At 41.6% G+C, this 18,990-nt stretch overlaps 1 protein-coding gene across 1 annotated transcript; it reads left to right on the forward strand.

Annotated features, from left to right (window-relative positions):
• Positions 1-343: 343 nt before the first annotated feature.
• Positions 344-18,242, forward strand: GPR26 (G protein-coupled receptor 26). Its single transcript, XM_052799723.1, has 3 exons — positions 344-1,467; positions 7,080-7,193; positions 14,787-18,242. The coding sequence occupies exons 1-3, from the start codon at positions 800-802 to the stop codon at positions 15,016-15,018; spliced, it is 1,014 nt and encodes a 337-aa protein (XP_052655683.1). The 5' UTR covers positions 344-799; the 3' UTR covers positions 15,019-18,242.
• The last annotated feature ends 748 nt before the right edge of the window (positions 18,243-18,990 follow it).

The following is an 18,990-nucleotide window of genomic DNA, read 5'->3' on the forward strand; positions in this document are numbered from 1 at the left end:
TTCTGAGCACAGCTAATGAAGAGAAAAGAAAACCCCTGCCCTGGCTGAGAGCAGGCAGGAACCGTGAAAGTGATGCACCGAACTGTAGGAAACACAGTGGAGCGCAGGAATTTGGTTACATGGCTGTTTGCAAATTAATGGCTAAATCAATTACATGAAAGCATGGGATTTCTCTTGAGGAAAGTCTAGTCACAATCGCAAGGAGAAGGGGAGGGGTTGTGGAGTGGGGATGACATAATCACGTTTGCGAATCACCAGCAGTGTGCATGCTTTAATCCATTAATGGGGTTTTTATCTGTGATCATAAAAAAGCAGGTTACATTCAGCCTGGAAGGGAGTGAGGGTTGGAGGAGAGGGGAGGGGAGAGAAAGAGCAAGAGAGAGAGAGAGACAGAAAGCAAGAGAGAAAGAGAGCACAATTCACTCGGTGAATCGCTTGCAAGCTTTGGGCTGATAATTAGGGATCTCGGGAGAGCAGTTTCTCAGAATCACCTGCTCTCCTTTAAACGGACCGAATGAAGACGGTGGTTCAGTCCTGCTGATATTTTTTAAGCCCTCCTCGCAGTTTGATGGGCATTCCCAGTGCTTTTGTGCACGTCTCGGAAAGCGTTGACGTGGAAAGGAGCAGCGAGGAGGGGGAGGTTGGAGAAAAAAACCCGCAGCTCCTCTAAAAATACGGAGGGCATGCAAGAGTGCGAGCAGGCTGGGGAGGAGGGCGAGGTGAGCGCGCCTCGCACCATGTTGCCCGGGTGCCGGCGCGGCGCAGTTTCGGAGATGTCCCTCCTGTGACTGGACGCACCATGAGCATCTGGGAGGTGATCCTGGCTTTCGTGGTGGTGGTGCTGATGCTCGTGGCCCTGCTGGCCAACGTGCTGGTGCTGATGTGCTTCTTGTACAGCGCCGACATCCGCAAGCAGGTCCCGGGATTGTTCATCCTCAACCTCACCTTCTGCAACCTGTTGATGACTGTTTCGAACATGCCCCTGACCTTGGCTGGGATCATTTACAAGAGTCAACCAGGAGGAGATCAGATCTGCCACGTTGTGGGCTTCCTGGAGACTTTTCTCACCACGAACTCCATGTTGAGCATGGCAGCTTTGAGCATTGACAGGTGGATTGCTGTGGTCTTCCCTCTAAGTTATCACTCCAAAATGAGGTACAGAGATGCTGCTCTCATACTGAGCTACACGTGGTTACACTCGGTGTCGTTCCCGATAGTGGCAGCTTCTCTCTCCTGGGTGGGTTTCCATCACCTCTATGCCTCCTGCACCCTGTACAACAAGAGACCAGAGGATAGGACACAGTTTGTGATTTTCACAGGGGTCTTTCACACCCTCAGCTTCCTCCTCTCCCTTATAGTCCTGTGTTTCACATATCTAAAAGTGCTGAAGGTGGCACGGTTTCACTGTAAGCGGATTGACGTGATCACTATGCAGACCCTGGTGCTGCTTGTGGACATCCATCCCAGGTAAGGTGCCTGTGTGTGCAGCAAGCGCAGAAGAAGCGAGGATGGGGTTCGGTGTTATGTTAAATACAGTCTGATCTGTATCACAGCAGGGGATGGGGAGGGCGAGAAAACAAGCATCCTTCTTGCCAGTCTCTATTCTGCATGTTTCTTTTTACTTGTGTTTATTTCTCTGCTTGCAGAAGCAACTCTTTTTTATTATGCTTAAGGGCTTGTTTTGGCAGGGTGAGCAAAGAAACAGGCAGTTTTGGCTGAGCATGCACTTCCCTTTGAGACAGCGATCAGATCACTGCTCTTTGTCTTCGAAGGTGGATTTAGTGGTCGATAGATTTGCATTTTTTTTGGCACTGTCAGCCCAAAACGTTGCTGGATCCCTGAGCGGGAGCGGGCTGAGGCTGCACATGTCCCTTCAGTCGGAGTTCAGCAGGGAAGCTGGGCGCTGCGTGCCGCTCCTTCGCCCCGCGGTTTCCCTGTTGCTTTGCTCTCTGTAACTTTATCTTTCCTGAAGGCAGAATTCTAAGGGAATAACGCTGCAAAATGCATACGCTTGAGTGCCTGTACTTAAATCTAAGTGAGAGAGACTTCAGCAGCAATGTTAATATGACAAGCAAGGGATGTAGAAAGTTCATTTCAAATTACAGTCTTTAAGCAAGTCCCTTGTGCCTAGACACAGGAGGAGAAAAGTCTCCAGGGGCTGGGAGGATAAAGGGCTTGAAGGCAAGCACCAGACTGGTTTAAATTGGTGCTGGGATGCTGTGCAAAAGAGTCACGTCAGGGATTATGCACAAACTATAAATCTTGCGTGAATAGGGTATGTCTGGATCTGGAAGGATGCAGATTTGGCTGGAGGAGGGAGAGTGGGAGAGACAGCTTTCCCTGGGTCAGTGGTAAAGCTGAAGGAGGAGAAGCCTTGCTGGATGAAGCCCAAGGGTGGTGCTGAGCAGGCAGCGATCCTGGCGAGGAGCTGGGGAAGGTGCCCGGGGTACAGGAGACAAGGAAGGCGGTGTGTGCTGCGAGTACGGGATGGCTCTGCCCACGAGAAGCGGAGAGGAGGAATGGGAGAGGACCAAACCAGGCACGGCTGGAAGGACATGGGACCGGGCTGGTGAGAAGGGAGCAGCGGGACGAGCCAGAGCGATCTGCTCGGCAAATGGGGATTTGAGAAATGAACCTGCACAGCTGAGGCAGGACGGAGTGGGACAGGGTGGCTGATGGATCAGCATGTCCTGGCTGAGGGCTGGGAGGCTCTGATGGGCTGGGGTGGATGGGGCTAAGACCCAGCTATGACTGGGAGGGGGTGGCAAAGTCAACGGGTGAGCTCTGCAAAGGGGAACCGGGGGCACTGGTCACACCGTGGAAAGAAATCAGCCTTGTTTGCTCGGAGGAGCTAGTTTGTCTTAGGGCTTAGCGTGGCTGGAGCAGGTGATTGGAAAGGGAAGGGTCTGATGTCTTTGCCTGGAAAAAAGGGAGAAAATGGTTTGGCTAGGTAGGGTGGCAGAGCAGCTGGGAGGCATGCGTGTGCTGCTTGGGAGACAGTCAGAGATGGGATCTTAAGGTTTAGACTGTCTGTCAGAGACTGAAGGGAAGGGAAATGTCTTTCAGAAAAATGCTGGCAGCTGGCAGCGCAGGGAGCTGTCTGATACGGGGGAAGAAGTCTGCCTGGAAGAGAGGAAAGCCGAGAGCAGTGGAAGAGGACAGTCCCACGCCAGACATCCCACCTGACCCCCTTGCTGTCATTTGCTCTGCAAGCTGGAGGCAAACACCAGCTCTCTCCTTTTGCAGCCAGCCAGGAGCAGAGCTGCAGGACTGAAAGCACATGTGGCTGTCCTCAAAAAAAGGTCGTATTTTGGGGATTCCTAAGCCTAAGGAAAATAAGGCTGAAAGGATCAGGGCAGTTCAGCAGACTGTTAAAGGAACAGAAACATTTGCTCAAAATTCTCCAGTTAAGCTGTTTGATCTGCCTCTTGACCAAGAATGCAGAGCAGAACTTTGGGCAAGTCCTGTTACTGTTCTTGAGAAACACATGCATAAATCTTCCCTTATTCACCAAGTCACATAGAGGAAAAAACACCCTTCTGCCCTACGTGCTGTCTGGTTGCTAAACCGTACCTCGACTGGTCTTAGTTCCTGCACGCACTACGAGATGTGGTGGTTACTCCCAGGACAGTGTCATAAACCCACTGGGACTATTTGAAATAGCAATCGTTATGCCTAATGCTTAAAGTATGCCTGGACTGCACAGCAAAGTTTAGAAAAAGGGCAAAAATCTCAATGGTATTTCTCCTCCTCTGCATTTTTTCTGGTCTAGGTTAATTTGAGGGTGCTCGTGCATTTTGCAATCATCTCAATGAGGGGTGGATTCAGTGGGGCTGTGGGAATGATACCTCCCTTCTTCAGAGGAGACAGAGTTGTACGGGCACTTTGCTGGAGTGTATTGCTCTTATTTATCCCTCGTATCAGGTTATTCTAATGCCTTTCTCTAAGAAAGGAGAGTTTTAGCTTCTTTTCTAGACTACAGAAACAGTGGCTGGTTTGACCTACGGTGGTGCTGCCTTAACTGGTGACAGCTACCGCCGCTGAAAGGGTTAGACCTCGGATTGCCTTCCCTGCTGTGAGAGCTACACAAAGGCTGCAGGTCTCCTGGAGCAGTCAGCGACATTCATAAAGCTCTGACATACCAAAGGCATCATTTGAATTATATAAGTGGTATATAGACAGGCGATTTCAGTGTTCACTATAGTACCTAGCAGCATAGACATGGATGCTGGGAGAATGCACATGAGAGAGCAAAGTTTGTGATCCCACCTTAGACTACCTTGACTTCTCTGGCTCTTTGCACGGTCTAGTTTCAATGCTGAGAAATGTGTACAGACAATTTTCTGTTTCCTATGACTCAGAATCCACCCGCAAGGGGGTCTAGCGACAGGCATTATGACAGATGGCTTTATTACCTGTGACTTGGAAAGACACGAGTGATCTTCTGAAGATCATTCAAGATGAGTACAAAGGAAACCTCTAAATACCGCACAAATTCGTGTGAATGTTTAGGGCACATGTCCTTTCAAGTTATCTTAGGCATTTTTACTGGATACTGTTTTTTCTTGACTTTATTCTTAAAACCAAGATATCTTAGGTATTGTGAGAGGTTTGGGCAAGACTTCCCTTAAGTGCTTAAGCCATGTATTTCCTTCACTCAAATTATCTATACTATCTTTTCGGTGTATCCAGCTCTACACATCTTAAGGTCCAGTATCTCATAAACTTTGTTTAAAATATCAGACCTTCAAAGGGATATATCTAACATTTTCCAGGATATTAGAATATTTAAATGAAAGCTTAGTCAGTAATCCAGTTCTATTACTAGCATCACTACAAGAACTTGCATATGCGTTCTTATCTTAGTGCATGAAAGTGTGTGCAAAAGCAAAATACTCATCTGCGTACATTGTCTATATGAAGCAGTGAGATAAAATACCTTCCTCCGTGATGTGGTATTTATTAGCTGCATCTGGAAAGGCTGAACAAAAGAAATTGGTTGAAGTCTGTCAGGACTTCCCAAGTCATGTGTGAGCTCCCAGAGTCAAAGACTGCTTTGTATATGCCAGTAAGGAAAAGATGTAACCGGGGAAACTGTTAGAGACAAAAAATATACCACCCTCTACGCCCTAATAACACCCTAACTGAACCTACTTGGGAGATTTCTTTTCCTGTATCACCGTGTGCCTGGGATACTATGAATTTAATAACACAGGTCTTAAGCGAAGCTCTCGAACCTCTAAGATCATCTGTCTGCACCTAAAAATACTCCAAGTTTTCCAGCTCTTGCAGAACTGAAAGCACATAGGTTCCCTTGAAAAGGTGGATTTTTTTTTTTTTTCCTTCTCAGCTGTCATTTCTAGCCGCAAATAACTCAGACACAGAACATGTAACACTTCTAGATGTGTTTTCATTCTACTTAGGCATATTCTTTAAGAGCAAGACGATTTGTTATTGCAGGGAGAACAAACTTTTCCTCCAGTATTTATTTCATTTTGCACATCATGATAGCTGCTCTGGGGACTGGCAATGTAAGACCGCATATAAAACGGATCAAAGGAAACACACTTTCTTTAACACAACCAAAAGGTAGCATAAGAACTCACTGCCACAGAGATCACCGAAGCCCACTGAGATCCTCAGGATATAACATGCATTTAGATGATGATCAAACATTTGCAGGTACAGCAAATAACTTAAGGGTACGGCCATAAACCTCACAGCTATTAACATATGTGAGCGTGGAAGCTGACAGTGAGTCATCAATTACGAATTTACAATAAAAACGGCGAGACCAATGCCAAGCAGTTACAAAATACAGCGCATGGGCCAGACCATTCAGTTTGCCCGAGACGTGATTGCGTTACCACGAGACCTGTGCAATGAGTCAACACGTAGCAGCGCTGCTGCGTGCGTAGAGAGGGGTTTGAGGACTGTAGTCTGGCTTTGGTTTTGCCCTTTCCCAAAGGGATTGATTCAGGTACAGACGGTCCTGGCGCTCTGGGAGATACAACCAGTGCTGCCCATCCAACCTACCCACCTGGAGAAGACAGTAACTCATCCATTTCCCTCTAAATGCACAGCCAGCACAGGAGTCACACAAGCAGGTAGAGGAGGAGATGGGCTTTCATGTTATCACTCTTTTGGCAAGGAAATGTGCTGATTTCAAAGATTTCCTGCAGTGGAAGCATGGTCTCAGCCCCGTGCTCCCATGACCTTGCTGGCACACCGAGGGTCTTAGCAGCTCTGTGGTGGCCTGGTGAGACCACCAGCGAGAAACTCAAAGGAGAAACTCTTGTCCTAAAATGCCACAGGTAGGATAAAACCCAGGGTGTGACTGATTTGTATGTGTTTAGTTGGGAACAAGGCTGGTTTGAGGAGAGGAGTCAGAATATCACAGCGCTGTGGATTTATTGTACAATTCTGGGCTTTGCAGAGCGTTCAGCATGGCAGCCGTGCAGAGCTGCACAGGCTGCTGAAAGATTTATGGCCACACAGTTCAAAGCTATGGGATATAGTGATTGCTCCAACATTGGGCTGAATGTTCAGAGCATGTTTTTTCCCGTTATGATTTTATTGTGCTTTCTTGCTTATCTTGCTGGGAAGTTTCTCCTATCTAAGGTAGTGGTGTTGGAATTGCTGTTTCTAGGGAAGTAGCATGCTGCCTACCTCACTCTGGATATTTTACAAACCTCTAAATGTCATGAGGTAAACTCTGGCCTGCAAATACAGCTTACAGTAATTCAAAAAGCAGCTGCAACTGAATTCAAGGCTGAATTCCACCAATTTGACTATATATAAATTGATATAATGGGGGTGTGTGTATATAAATATATAATCATGTATTTCTCAGTAATTGTTTTTGGAGGTTAAGATGATCATACAATGCACTGATACTTGGGTATTGTCCCATATAAATGCAGTGAACCTGGTTCACTTATTGGCTTATTCACTAATTGGCTTATGCAAATACAACAGTTACTGGAAAGATTGATTTCCATCATTCCATATGTAAAGCCATTAAAATCTGCTACCTGATATTACGATTCATGTTCTTGTTTGTGTTGAATGTCACACAGTGTAAGAGAGCGTTGTCTAGAAGAACAAAAGAGACGGAGGCAGCGAGCAACAAAGAAAATAAGTACCTTTATTGGTACTTTTATACTTTGTTTTGCACCTTATGTAATTACAAGGTAAGTGTGAACCTACGTACTGGAAGACTACTGAGATGCACTCTTAACTCAGAGAAGTAGGGCACTCTTAACCAGAAAATGATTCAAGTCTCCTGTGAAAATTTTGTGCAATGTTTCCACTCCTATACAGAGATTGCATTTACTGAGCTAACAAAACTATGTAAAATGTCATAGCACTTATCTGATACAACCCTGATGCAGTCTGTGAGCCAAACTCTGTTCAGTCAGCCCAGTCAAGACGCTGGCCGCATGGGAATGATTTAGGAAGTCAGTACACAGGATTTTGCAGACTTTTTTCAGGTCAAGTAGTCATCTACTCCTCAGATTGCCTCCCCGGTTCAGGGGCGGATCTGCAGGGGAAGACACTTGTCTGAATAGGTCAGACTGTAATAAAATCTGGTCAACAAGATCCAGCTGAGGTGAGAACATGTCCACAGACTTAAACGATAGTTTTGTCTGACTGGATAGAGTTTATTAGTCATAAACATCAAATATCAAAGCTGTTCTGGCTCATAGCTAAAAAAAAATTCTTGTGATTTATGGTCAGATGTCTATCTATCTACTAGCTTATCTTTGGAAATGGCTCCTTTGGGAAACACAAAATTATTCCTATGAAACAAAAAGTATTTAAAAGTGAGTATATCCAGCAAAGTGTTATCTAGTTGTTGAAGGAAGTTTACAACTTGCATTCCTTATTAAAAGACTCTGGAAAAACTGAACTGCTGCTATGCAGAACAGAGAAAGAAGAAAAATATTTTTGAAGTGTCTCCTATTCCAATAGTATCAAATGGAAATTATTGGCGCTGACTTCAGTCAAACTCAGCCCTATCATAAAAACATCATTGAGAAAGCTGAAATAAGACTCAATATAAGTGGGCACGTAGCCAACCCCAACTTTTTCCAATTCAGTATAATATCCTGAATTTCTAATTCTAACAAAACAATTCTCAAGAAGGTCTTGTAGTCTCTTGGTAAAAATGGAAACCTGCATGTCACATCGCTTTTTTGTTCATGACTAACAGCTAATTGATTCATGCTGTTTATTTGTAACAATGTTGCAAATACATTTGTATCAGTGTTACTAGATTTACCTTCTAGATTTACCTACTAGATTTACTTTCACTTAGTAGTCACGAGAAGACACTCCATGCCACACACGCTAAAAGGTATGAAAGGATTTATAGTTACAGGCATTCAGTCTTAGTTCTCAGGCTGTAAGATATTAGAGTATTTGTCTCATTACAAATGGTTAAATTTCATTTTATGTTGGGTCTCAGAACTTAATGAAAATCATCGCAGCTACAGAATAGCTCGCGGCTCCATCCCGAGTGACACTGAGTGCTCTAACCAGGACTGTCAGAAGTATTTTTGTGCTTGTCAGAAGTATTTTTGTGCTTCTCCATCGGCATCTCAGCCCAGCATTCAGGCACCACCTCCCTACCTCCTCTCAACTCTGTGGCATCCTAATTGGTGCCCCAGTAGCCCTAAGATACAGAAGAGGGTTTAGAAAAATCCTGATCCTCCTCCCTTTAGTCCATACAAGGATCACTTAAATGTTCCCCTGAGTCTTCGGTCTGTTGAGGACTAATAGCTTTGCCACAGAGAGCAATTCCAAGAAGACTCAAGACGTGGGGTCTTGAACGCATGAAGAATGCACGAAGAATTCTTGAAGGGTTGGGCACTGACCAGGCACGCCAGGTGGGGTAAAGGTTATCACTTCCCTGGCCTTTTTGGTTCTGGTACCTCTAGGGGCATCACTGCACATCAGGCTACGGGGAATTCCCTCTTCAGCTACTCGGATCCCCCTCGAGACCTTACTGGACCCCACACCGCGTGGATGGGTATTCGAGGACGTGCGTTGCTGTGCTTCCCGATGCCTCACACATACGTCTGAGGGTGTTGAAGTCAAGGGGATTAGGAGGCTTTTGAGCAAGTATTATTTTCTGGACTATGTTCAGAGCTTTGCATTCACAAGATAGAGGCAATCAATCACAGTTCAAGGCAGTGAACAGAAGATAGCCGAGGAAGTGTATTGCTCAGCCTCTCATTTGGACAGCCAGCTCTAATCAGCAATATGCTTAAATTAAACATGCTTTTAAGTATTTCATGAATTGAGGCCTGAAAGCAGCAAGTCACAAGGCTTTACTATAACATCTTTCTGCTTCCACACTAAAACCAAATAGTTGTTTCTAGCAATTCCACGAACCAGTGAAGGAGTTGTGCTTATAACCCCCACCAGATAAATTCTTCTCTGGGTAAACCAGAGTTTTTCAGATTACATTGAAGTAAAAAAACAGATTAGGCGCCTCTTTTGTCGAGAAAACACCCTTCTAATTAGTTCAGTGGCTGACCTTAAGTAGTATATCAATAGAATCTGATTCTTCTTGATTCATTTCCACTGTACCAGTATGACAGATGTATTACCTGTATTATTTATTTCTAGGCATAGCTTGTTTCTTGGTTTGTAAAAATTCTATTAGTACACACCTCTTCTTTTGCTATATTTATCATTATGCGATTAAATAACATTGTTCAAAACCTATTTTCTCCAAGGAGCTTTTTCATTAGAAAAATTAAAATAAGTCATACCAATTTCTAATATTAATTTCCAACTCCAGGCATTTCATACTGAAATACAGAACTTTGCTCATGTGACTTAATAAGTGCTGTCAATGTGTGAGGAAATTGTCTTTAAATTAAAAATCCTGAAGTAATATCAGAAAGAAGTTCATAGCCCTAAGCCCTCAGGTTACAGAGGAGGATGGTGGAACAGGCAGAAGAATACTAAAATTCCCTTGTAGCATCTCTGGGGGACAAGGGCTAAACAACGTGTGTTTTTAAAGTGGTTGCCTGCCCTCTGCATGCAAATCCTGCTCAGGTAGACAAGCAAGTTCAGAATTCCTCTGCAAGTTATGTTCTTGCCTGTCTGCGCATATAAATGCATGATTTTTCCTATGCAATCTCAGGCTGACATACTCGAAGAAAGTGGCCTTCTAGTCTTCGTCAAATGTCTCAGCTGATGTGAGGTAGAGATATTTTCCTCCTGGATAGAAAAACTGTTTGGTACAAGCTGGACAGTGCTGCTTTCTGTCATCATATCTCTACGATGCCTTGCTGTCTTCTTATCTCTGGACTGACAGGTGGTTTCTGCAGCTCTGGGGAACAGCAAGGGCTAAAAGCAATGGTTTGCAAGATTTGCTACAAGAGATTTGCAAGATTAGCTATAAGAGTCCAGAGGTCTACTTCTGTACAGAAGCTGGCCAGTTGTAATATATGCACCACTTAAGAGGCAAAACTGGCTAAGGGTAAATCAGCTAACAATCACTGTGATGTCATTTTTGTATCAAGAAGCAATCATTAAAATAGGGCTTTTTTTACTAGCAAGACAGCATACAAAAGATTCAGTCTACCAAGCGATAAAGTGAAAATAAAGTAAAATCATCATCAAGATAAAACTCATGGTCAGCCTATTCTTATCATTAGCACAGAAGAAACAACTAAGGTCTAATTCTGATACTATGGGACTTGTGTGGGAAAAAGAAAAATCAGAATTAGACACAAACAGAAATGTTAGGAATGCAAGCTTAAAGAGCTGATCCAAATTCCTGGGGAAAGGACTGAATTTCTTCTTGTGTGAACTTCATCATCTACCAGCTCCACAATGTAGTGCCAGCTTTGTTTCACTCCTGAACGACAAGGTATTTTAGCTTGTTTGAGACTCTGATCTATACAGAATTTTCCCCAAAACTCAGTTAAGTTCTCAAGTTTAAGCAATGTACAACAGATATGTTGCCATCGTAGTAGCCTCCAGCTGGTCATATACATGTTCAGTAATATATTTTATTAAAGTGATAAACTGCACATGTACGTAAAGGGTTTTCAGTGTGTATTAATTATCTGCATAAAAGATCAAGGTCTTAATCTTCAACGTAACATTCTCATTTGTTTACTGAAAGTGAAATAAAATAATTGGCTAGCCATTTGACATGATACACGCTCTAGAATTATAAGTTTCTAAAATATTAACAAAGTATCACAGCAAAACAGCTTACAGCTTTGAAATAAAGAGGTGTTGAAGACCAGACAGTAGAAGAGTGGGTTATGAAAGCAAGATAGGGAATTATGTAGTTGATATTGTAGAATTTAATTTATAGGTAGCACTGAAATATTAATGCTCCTTCTCTGAAAGTGTCATCTTTTTGGCTGAAACTTTTTATGAAAATTGAAGCTCTGCATATAATTTCCCTCATAAATGAGAAAAAAAACCCTCTTTCAAAGGCAATAAAGTATGTGATATGCCTTGAAAGACTGACATTTAATTGTTTGTAGACGAAATGGAATAGCATAGCTTAGGATTTATCTGCATTTCTGTGTTTCATGCTTGATATCTGCAAATGTAATTTACTATAAAAAATAATACACAAGAATTGCAAAATGTGTAAATATCAAGGACAGTTAGGGCACATAATCAAAGAAAATATTTAAAACTCTGTCAATAAAAGTGTAGGCTTTTCAGTTGTTCAGTCAATGAAGGTATAATTAGCAAGTCTAGGCTTGCAACCCTGAAGTATCTATTTGATATGCTTTACATGGAGATTGTTAACATCTCGTAGAACTGATTGACAGAGACTCAGACACAAATTTGTCATATTTTGGTCATTCAAGGCATCCGCTGAATTTAATTAAACTTAATCATATGCACATCCATAAAGCATTCGGTAAAAGTATATCAACCAGATTAAATTCAACATGATGAAATTCAAAATGCAAAGAAGGCATCAAATATGTGAAGTGGAGAATGACAAGAAGAAGGATGGCTCATGGTAGATTACAAAGTAAATATGACTCAGTAGATTATTAATTTCCAAATAGTCAATTCTCATTTTAGAGCATATTAATGTGGGTGTCATAAGCTACATTTTATTAAACAAGAGAGAATACACCAGATGAGACCCCCCGTCAGCTTGAGTACATAATTATGTCTGAGTTTGGATCCTACCTTGTAAGAAAGATATCAACCATGAGTTACAAGGAGAGGTTGAAAGAACAGCATTTGTTTAGTTGAGATGAAAGGAGAGAGAAATGGGACAGACGGCGGTTCTTTGGTATCTCGAAGTTACTTAACAGTGATCAGCTGAGCCAAGAGGCACCAGTGGGTCAAGAGGCAAGAGCCATTCCCAAGTATTTTCCTGTAACCTAGCCTGGTCACCTCAAACGTCTCACGCATCTGTGAGCCCAAAGAGTATTTTGGCTAATGTCACCACCCCTAAAAACATCATTGTACAGGTGTGCCTCACTCCTGATGGAAGTGATACACAAAATGATAAAATGACTAGCACAAAGCACACAAAACTATTCTCGGTATTAGAATTACCAATTCCATGACAGTGGCTAAAGCCCCAGCACTGGCAGCAGACCCGTGGGTGCTAAGCCCAGCACACATATCCAGGGAGAAACAGTCCTTTGCCATGGAGTTTGCAGTCTGGGCAAACCAGAAAGGAGACAGAAGACAGAAGCTGGTAGTCAGTGGTGTAACAAATTAAGGCTCCTTAGTCCCACTTTTGTGCTCAAATGGCTGGACCGTGCCATCTGCCAGCGCTATTTTAAACAGTATGATGTAGTGAAAGTTTATGGAATGAGAATAAAATGACTGAGGAAAAAAATCATCTCTAAACTGCTCGAAGTACCACCACTATTGTCATTGCTGCTGCAGAGACCACACTTCAGAATGCTCCTTGGAAATGGTGCTTTTTCTGAAGAAATATCAGCAACTGAAGTATTTTCCAGGCAGGTGTAAGAGCACCTGCAGCTGAAGACAGTTTCAGCAAAGATCTTATTTGCCATTGCATAGGGGTGCTCTCTAGTAGGACACGTGGCTGTTCGTCCTCTAGAAAAATCAATAGTTTCGCAACAGCTGTAGAGACATATTGAACAGAACTGCCCTTCAGTGTTGCTCAAAGACACAGGGAAAGAAAACCTTGCGGAGTTATCAATATTTCACTGTCAAAAATACCCTGTCTCAGTACAAAGTGAACTGTCTGTGCTAACGTAGGTATAAGGAGTATATAAAGCTCTTGCCTCCCTCTCTCCCTCCCTCCCCTAATGAGTTAAAAGGTTTGCCTTGTTAAATTTGTTGCAAATGTATAAGTTTAGCCTTTAACTGACTGGTTTTTAGATTCAAGATATATTATGCCATCTCTCAATGATGAATTTTCCTTCCTTGTGTGCTTCTCCTGCGACCCAAACTGTTCAAAAGCATCAGACTCTCTCTCTAGGAGCTGGACTGGCTAAGAAAGCCAGCTAGCACTGGTGAGGCGGTTTCTCAGATACTCTAGAGGGGACCTAGAACCACGAGTTCAGACTAGATGCTGGATTTTTAGATAGCTAATATTAAGGCAATATGACTCCTATGAGACCAAGCAATGGCAGTTTGTGTCCCAATCTCAAACTTTAGTGCTCAAAGTATGGTTTTGCATCAATATTTACAAAGTTATGTTAGGCTATGCAGAAATTATTTTTTACAATACTTGCGGTTAAATTTGCTGTGCAGGATGGATTCAATAGTGATAATGAGTGTGAAAGGCATGAGGAAACATACCTGGGGAGATCATACTCCTTTCATTCCCTTTAGAGCTATATTAAGTCTGTGATGAACTTCAGCTGCCAGAAACATGATCTTATGACACACACGACTAGAAAAATGCAAAAGCAGTAAATGAAGAAAAAAAAAAAAAAGTAGTGAAATGTTACTGTCTAACAAGAGATCTTATTAGGACTGAGAACCCTAGAGTCATCAGAGAAAGTAACACACATTGCTCGTATGGATAAGTTTTGGTACAGAGACTAAAAGTGTAATGGTTGAGGATATGTTATGCAGAAAATGATTTTGAGTAGATGCTGCATGATATTTTTCATCAACAGTAAACTTTCTGTGAAGTGTTTACCTGCTTACCACAAAGTATTTATGATCCCAAACACAGTGTTCACTAGACAGTAAAATTAGGGCTAGGTTACAGTACTTTAGAGAGAGGGGTACCCCTTTATAATGTATCTTGATGGCCTGAGTGAGCCAGATGAGTTGAAAACCCAGCTCTACATCAAAGATTTGGACTCAGTTTTTAGTCTCCAAAAGGTGTATTCTGATAACAAATAAATAGGCTCTTTTGAAAACTGCCTCATATCCTCATGGAGCTTTTCCATTTTGCACTAAACTCTTCAACATTTGTTGAGGCAAATGATCAAGAGAGCCTTTTAGGAGGCAACACATCCAAGGTCCACTTCCAGCCTCAGTGAATGTACAGCTAAATATACAGAGTCAAAGATGCCTTGAAGTTTGGAGGTCAAGACGCTCTGATAGGAGCTGTGTAGTCCCATCCTTGGGAAATGGACCTCAAGTTTACATTTGCAGTCTTAGAAATGTAGAAGGGGAAGACTACATTCACATTTTCACGAGTATGGCTTTCTTTACTTTGTTTTCTTGCAATTGCCCAGGAATAAATTGCAGTTTTGGGGGGGGTCATTGCCTTATAGTTGTGCTGTTTCTCCATGTTGTTAATACGAATATTCCCTTTTTCAACCTTCCTCTTTCCACAGACTTGTTGAATTATCCTCTGTGGTCCACATCAATTCCCACTGGGGAATCATTTCCAAGTGCTTAGCTTACAGCAAAGTTGTTTCAGACCCTTTTGTGTACTCTCTGCTACGGCATCAGTACAAGAAGACATGGAAAGACATCATAAACAAGATCCTCAAAAGAAGCTCCATCAATTCCTCAGCCCTCACGAGCGAATCGCACAATCAGAATATATTGCAGCTGAACGAATGAGGAGCCTGGTATGGGACCTACAAGACACATAGAAAGATAGATGGGAAACAAAAGTAGCTGGCTTATCCCTAGTAGCTATCCTCAGCTGTCAAGGTTTCGGGAGGCAGTCACGGAGAGGTTGAAGCCCAGCCCGTGTCCCTCCGGTACCCATGTAACACCTAAGGGAAGCAGGCTACTTTGCACCTCCTGCCTCCGACTAAAAGAGTGCTATTGATCGCGGTCCTGCAGGCTTCGCAAATACAAATCTCCCATTGATTTCCATCAGCAGTGACACACACGTATAGGGTAAAAAGCTAGTCCTCAGCAGAAGGACTCATGAAGTAATGGGAGCAAACTGGTGCCGTCGTAAGATTATTCTAAAAAGCTGCACAGGGTTGTTTGTGCTGTATTTTTTCACTGGCTGCAGGTAACGCTCCCTCTGATGGAGCTGCCAACCTGGCTTTACAAAAACTCTTAATAGGAAAAACTTAATAGAAAAATCTTTACGTAGATACTCATACAGTGCCCAACATAGCTTTCAACCTCTTCTGATACATATTTTTTGAACAATCCTGTAGAATTGAAGGAAGAGAAAAATCAGTTTTGAAGTATGCTACAGGCTGGATTCAGCCATGCCTTCTCTAAGTTTTTTGAGTAACTTCCACAGAATCCCATTAGTTTTCTTCCCATTAAATTTCAGAAAAATAAAAATGGTAGACAGGATGGAAAGGTCAGGATGCCTACCTTCCAGTATATCTGAGCTGTAAAGAGACGGATTTTGCCCAAAGCTGCAGAACTGGGCCCTGTGCCCAGGGGAAAAAAAAAAAAAAAAAATCTTTTCCTGAGGTGTTATTAATCATGTTTTTTTTTCCTACAGATATGTTGCTTAAAGGAAATATGAGCCTAAAGCTGAGTTTAAAAATATAATTTCCAAAGCAAGTGGACCAAAAATAATAGACCCCTTCCCCACCATGAAAGTGCAGCCAGTAATCTGAATCCACATCCGAATGTGCAAATCTCAGGAGGTTTCATTATAGATCTTTATAGCTCTAGATTGCACCTATGCATAGTAATGTTATTAACATTTACCATGCATTCAGTTCAGCCTGCAGCTAACATAGGTCTAAATACCAGTAACATTTTCAAAACCAGAACAATCCTACTTGTCACATTTCCTCAGACACCGCCACAGTATCTTAATTTTTGTAAACATTATTTGTAAGTACATTATAAGTACAACTACAGCTGGTAGATGGCTTCACAACTGTCACATAGACACATGATGCTGAAACCACCCTCCAGTGACTCATGAAGAATTACTTTCCTGGGTAATTTTCAGCAAATTGTCTCTCAATTCAGTGAAAACACTATGAAATGAGACAGTTTTTCAAGTGTTTTCTTATTAATTAAGCTGCAGAATATCAAGAGCAATAATTAATCGGTTGTCATTTCTGCCGTTAAAATTTTTAGGAATAATCAATTTCTAAAACAACTTGCATGAACAAAGTCTGTTGTCCTCATAATCTCTTTAAAATTAATTTCAGTTAAAGAACTATTGGCTTCAAAAGCTTCACATTTATACTTTGATTGGCAAAAGACTTACCACCAATTCTGACCTTAATTCTGCACACATTTTTCTCCAGAAAGTGACTTAAAGTCCATAAGACAACAGCAAGTTAACATCAGAAATTAAATTAATTTTTGCTGGGTAGGTCAAGAAAGCTTCTGTCCAGTGGCCATAAAGTACGCAGTTTCCTTTGTGAGGGTAAATAGAAAATACATACCCAGGTTTTGAATAGTCTTGGTTAATTAGACTTCAAGTATGCGATAGCAGCTTAAATAACAGCTGACACAGCTGGCTACGTTACAGCCTATCTTTGCTCATATTCTGACTGTCAACACCATATTGAGAAAATAAGGCCCTGAGTACTAAAAATGCGGGATTATTTTTTAGTTACCACCTCTTGTGTTCCCCCCAAGCAAAGGCCACTGTTTGGTGCCTATAGCTCTGCAGAACCCCCAACAGCAAAGGTTAATGAGCTAAATTAGTATATTCCCTACCCCTTTTGCTAAACGGTCAATGTCAGTTATTTTGCAAATATTAGCATGCTCCATTTTGCAAGCTCTACCATGAATATAAGTCATTGATAGAACAGACATTATGGCAACTACAATTTCCTTCATACCTTGCAAAAGGTGTCCACTGCTGAAGTTTTTGGCCAGTGATTCAGAGCCCAAAGTGGTAAATCAGTGGGGGGCTTCACCCCAAAGTCAGTGAATGTGGGGTGATACCTCAGTTGTCGGTCTGGAGAGCCTTGCCTTAGCCCTCGCTCTGGCATGGTACTACAGCTGCAAGGAACCATGTTAATCTATAAATTTATATTGTCACCTGCTTTATAAATGCAAGCATTAATATAATGAAGATCATCAACTACCACGTAAATAAAAATTTTCAGCTTAACTATTAATCTTAGTTACAAAAAAATAACATAATTCCAATAAAATATACACACAAAGATAGTCACAGAGTTTAAGTAAGTTTTTACAACACTGAGTTCAAAATTAGCCCTTAGCCAGATTAAATAGTCTACCTCATCTTAATCATTTTACTTCTTGAGCTTAACATAATTTTCTCAGGTGCAATAGATAAAAACACCCAGTTCAATACCTGTTTCTTAAGAAATTCAAGTCATTTTGATGACTTGATTGTATCAGAATACATGATATTAGAAAGTCCATTATTAGTGAGTTTGAAAAGATAAAAAGCTCTGTATCAGATTGTTATATGTTTTACTAAGACCACTTTTACTTAAATAAATTGCAACAGGATGATTGCTAAAGTCCACAGCTGTTGTCAACTTATGTGGGGCTGCTGCCGAAGTCAATGGGAGGTTTGTATGTCGAAAAACCTAGCCCCAGAAGGATTTCAAATTTTAAATCAATTATTCAAATAGAGTAAGAAAATTTTCCAGAAAAAAACATTCTATATTTAGGATGGCTAGTAAAAGATGGAGAAGAATACAGCATTGGACTTGTCTCATTATTATTGTGTATCACAGTCAGTCACTGGTTGATTTATGTGTCACCATGAGCAATAAATCTCTCCCCTTGTATGTGTTTAAAAATTTGTCTTTCTTTCATGGTGCCTTTCTTCTAGAATTAATCTTAAAACAGAGAATAAATATAATTTCCCCTTACTTACATCAGCTCTCTGACACATTGTCATATTTCTACCATCTGAAGCAAGCGAGGTGCTTGACAAACTCAGTATACGAAATAAAAGTAATACCCTAACTTTTCCTGATGACATTTTATAAGATACTAGAAATATGATACTGTGGCTCGTTAAGTGCTAGATATTCAGCTGAATTCTTATGGGCAACTGGCAAAATTTTCTAAAATGTATGTCTAAGTGATGAATGTAGATATGAGTAACTATCTGTCTGCTGAGTATTATATGTACTATACAACACTTTGACTTGAGTGAGTTAGAATAATGATGGTAAATGTAATGCACAATACTTTATTATCTCTGATCATGAAGCGGAACTGTTCTCTTGTCAAACACAAATGCGCGTGTGTGTGTTGTGGGGGATTTTCCATGTGTTTATTTAAATATTTTTGAAAAAGTTTGTAAAGTATGGCTACAATGTGTGCCCAAAATATGGAACTGCATGTGCAAAAATTGTGCAGCTGCTTAGGCAATATGCAGTTTTCTGCAGTTTGTTGGTATCTGCGATCCATATGCAATATCTATTTCTCACACGCATGTTCAATTAACATTGTCTTCGTATCTTGTAAATTTGGCAGGCAGAACATTGGCAAACGATTAAGGGAATTTAGTCCACTATGTCATTTTGTGGATTCTGAGCTTTTTCCTCCATTCATTTTACAGTTATTTATATAATCTGAGAGCCCTAACTGTGAACTAGGATTCTGTTTTATGTTATGGTTTTGAGCCAGTTTGAATGTGAAGATCTGGGTAATTGCATT

This window comes from Harpia harpyja, chromosome 10 (assembly GCF_026419915.1).
Source record: "Harpia harpyja isolate bHarHar1 chromosome 10, bHarHar1 primary haplotype, whole genome shotgun sequence".
NCBI classification, from domain to species: domain Eukaryota; kingdom Metazoa; phylum Chordata; class Aves; order Accipitriformes; family Accipitridae; genus Harpia; species Harpia harpyja.

What these genes read in the sequence shown, in the direction of transcription:
- GPR26 (XM_052799723.1), top strand. Translation starts at nt 800, where the DNA reads ATGAGCATCTGGGAGGTGATCCTGGCTTTCGTGGTGGTGGTGCTGATG. An exon ending in CTTGTGGACATCCATCCCAG is followed by an intron (nt 1,468 to 7,079) that starts GTAAGGTGCCTG and finishes AATGTCACACAG; the next exon opens with TGTAAGAGAGCGTTGTCTAG. An exon ending in GCACCTTATGTAATTACAAG is followed by an intron (nt 7,194 to 14,786) that starts GTAAGTGTGAAC and finishes CTCTTTCCACAG; the next exon opens with ACTTGTTGAATTATCCTCTG.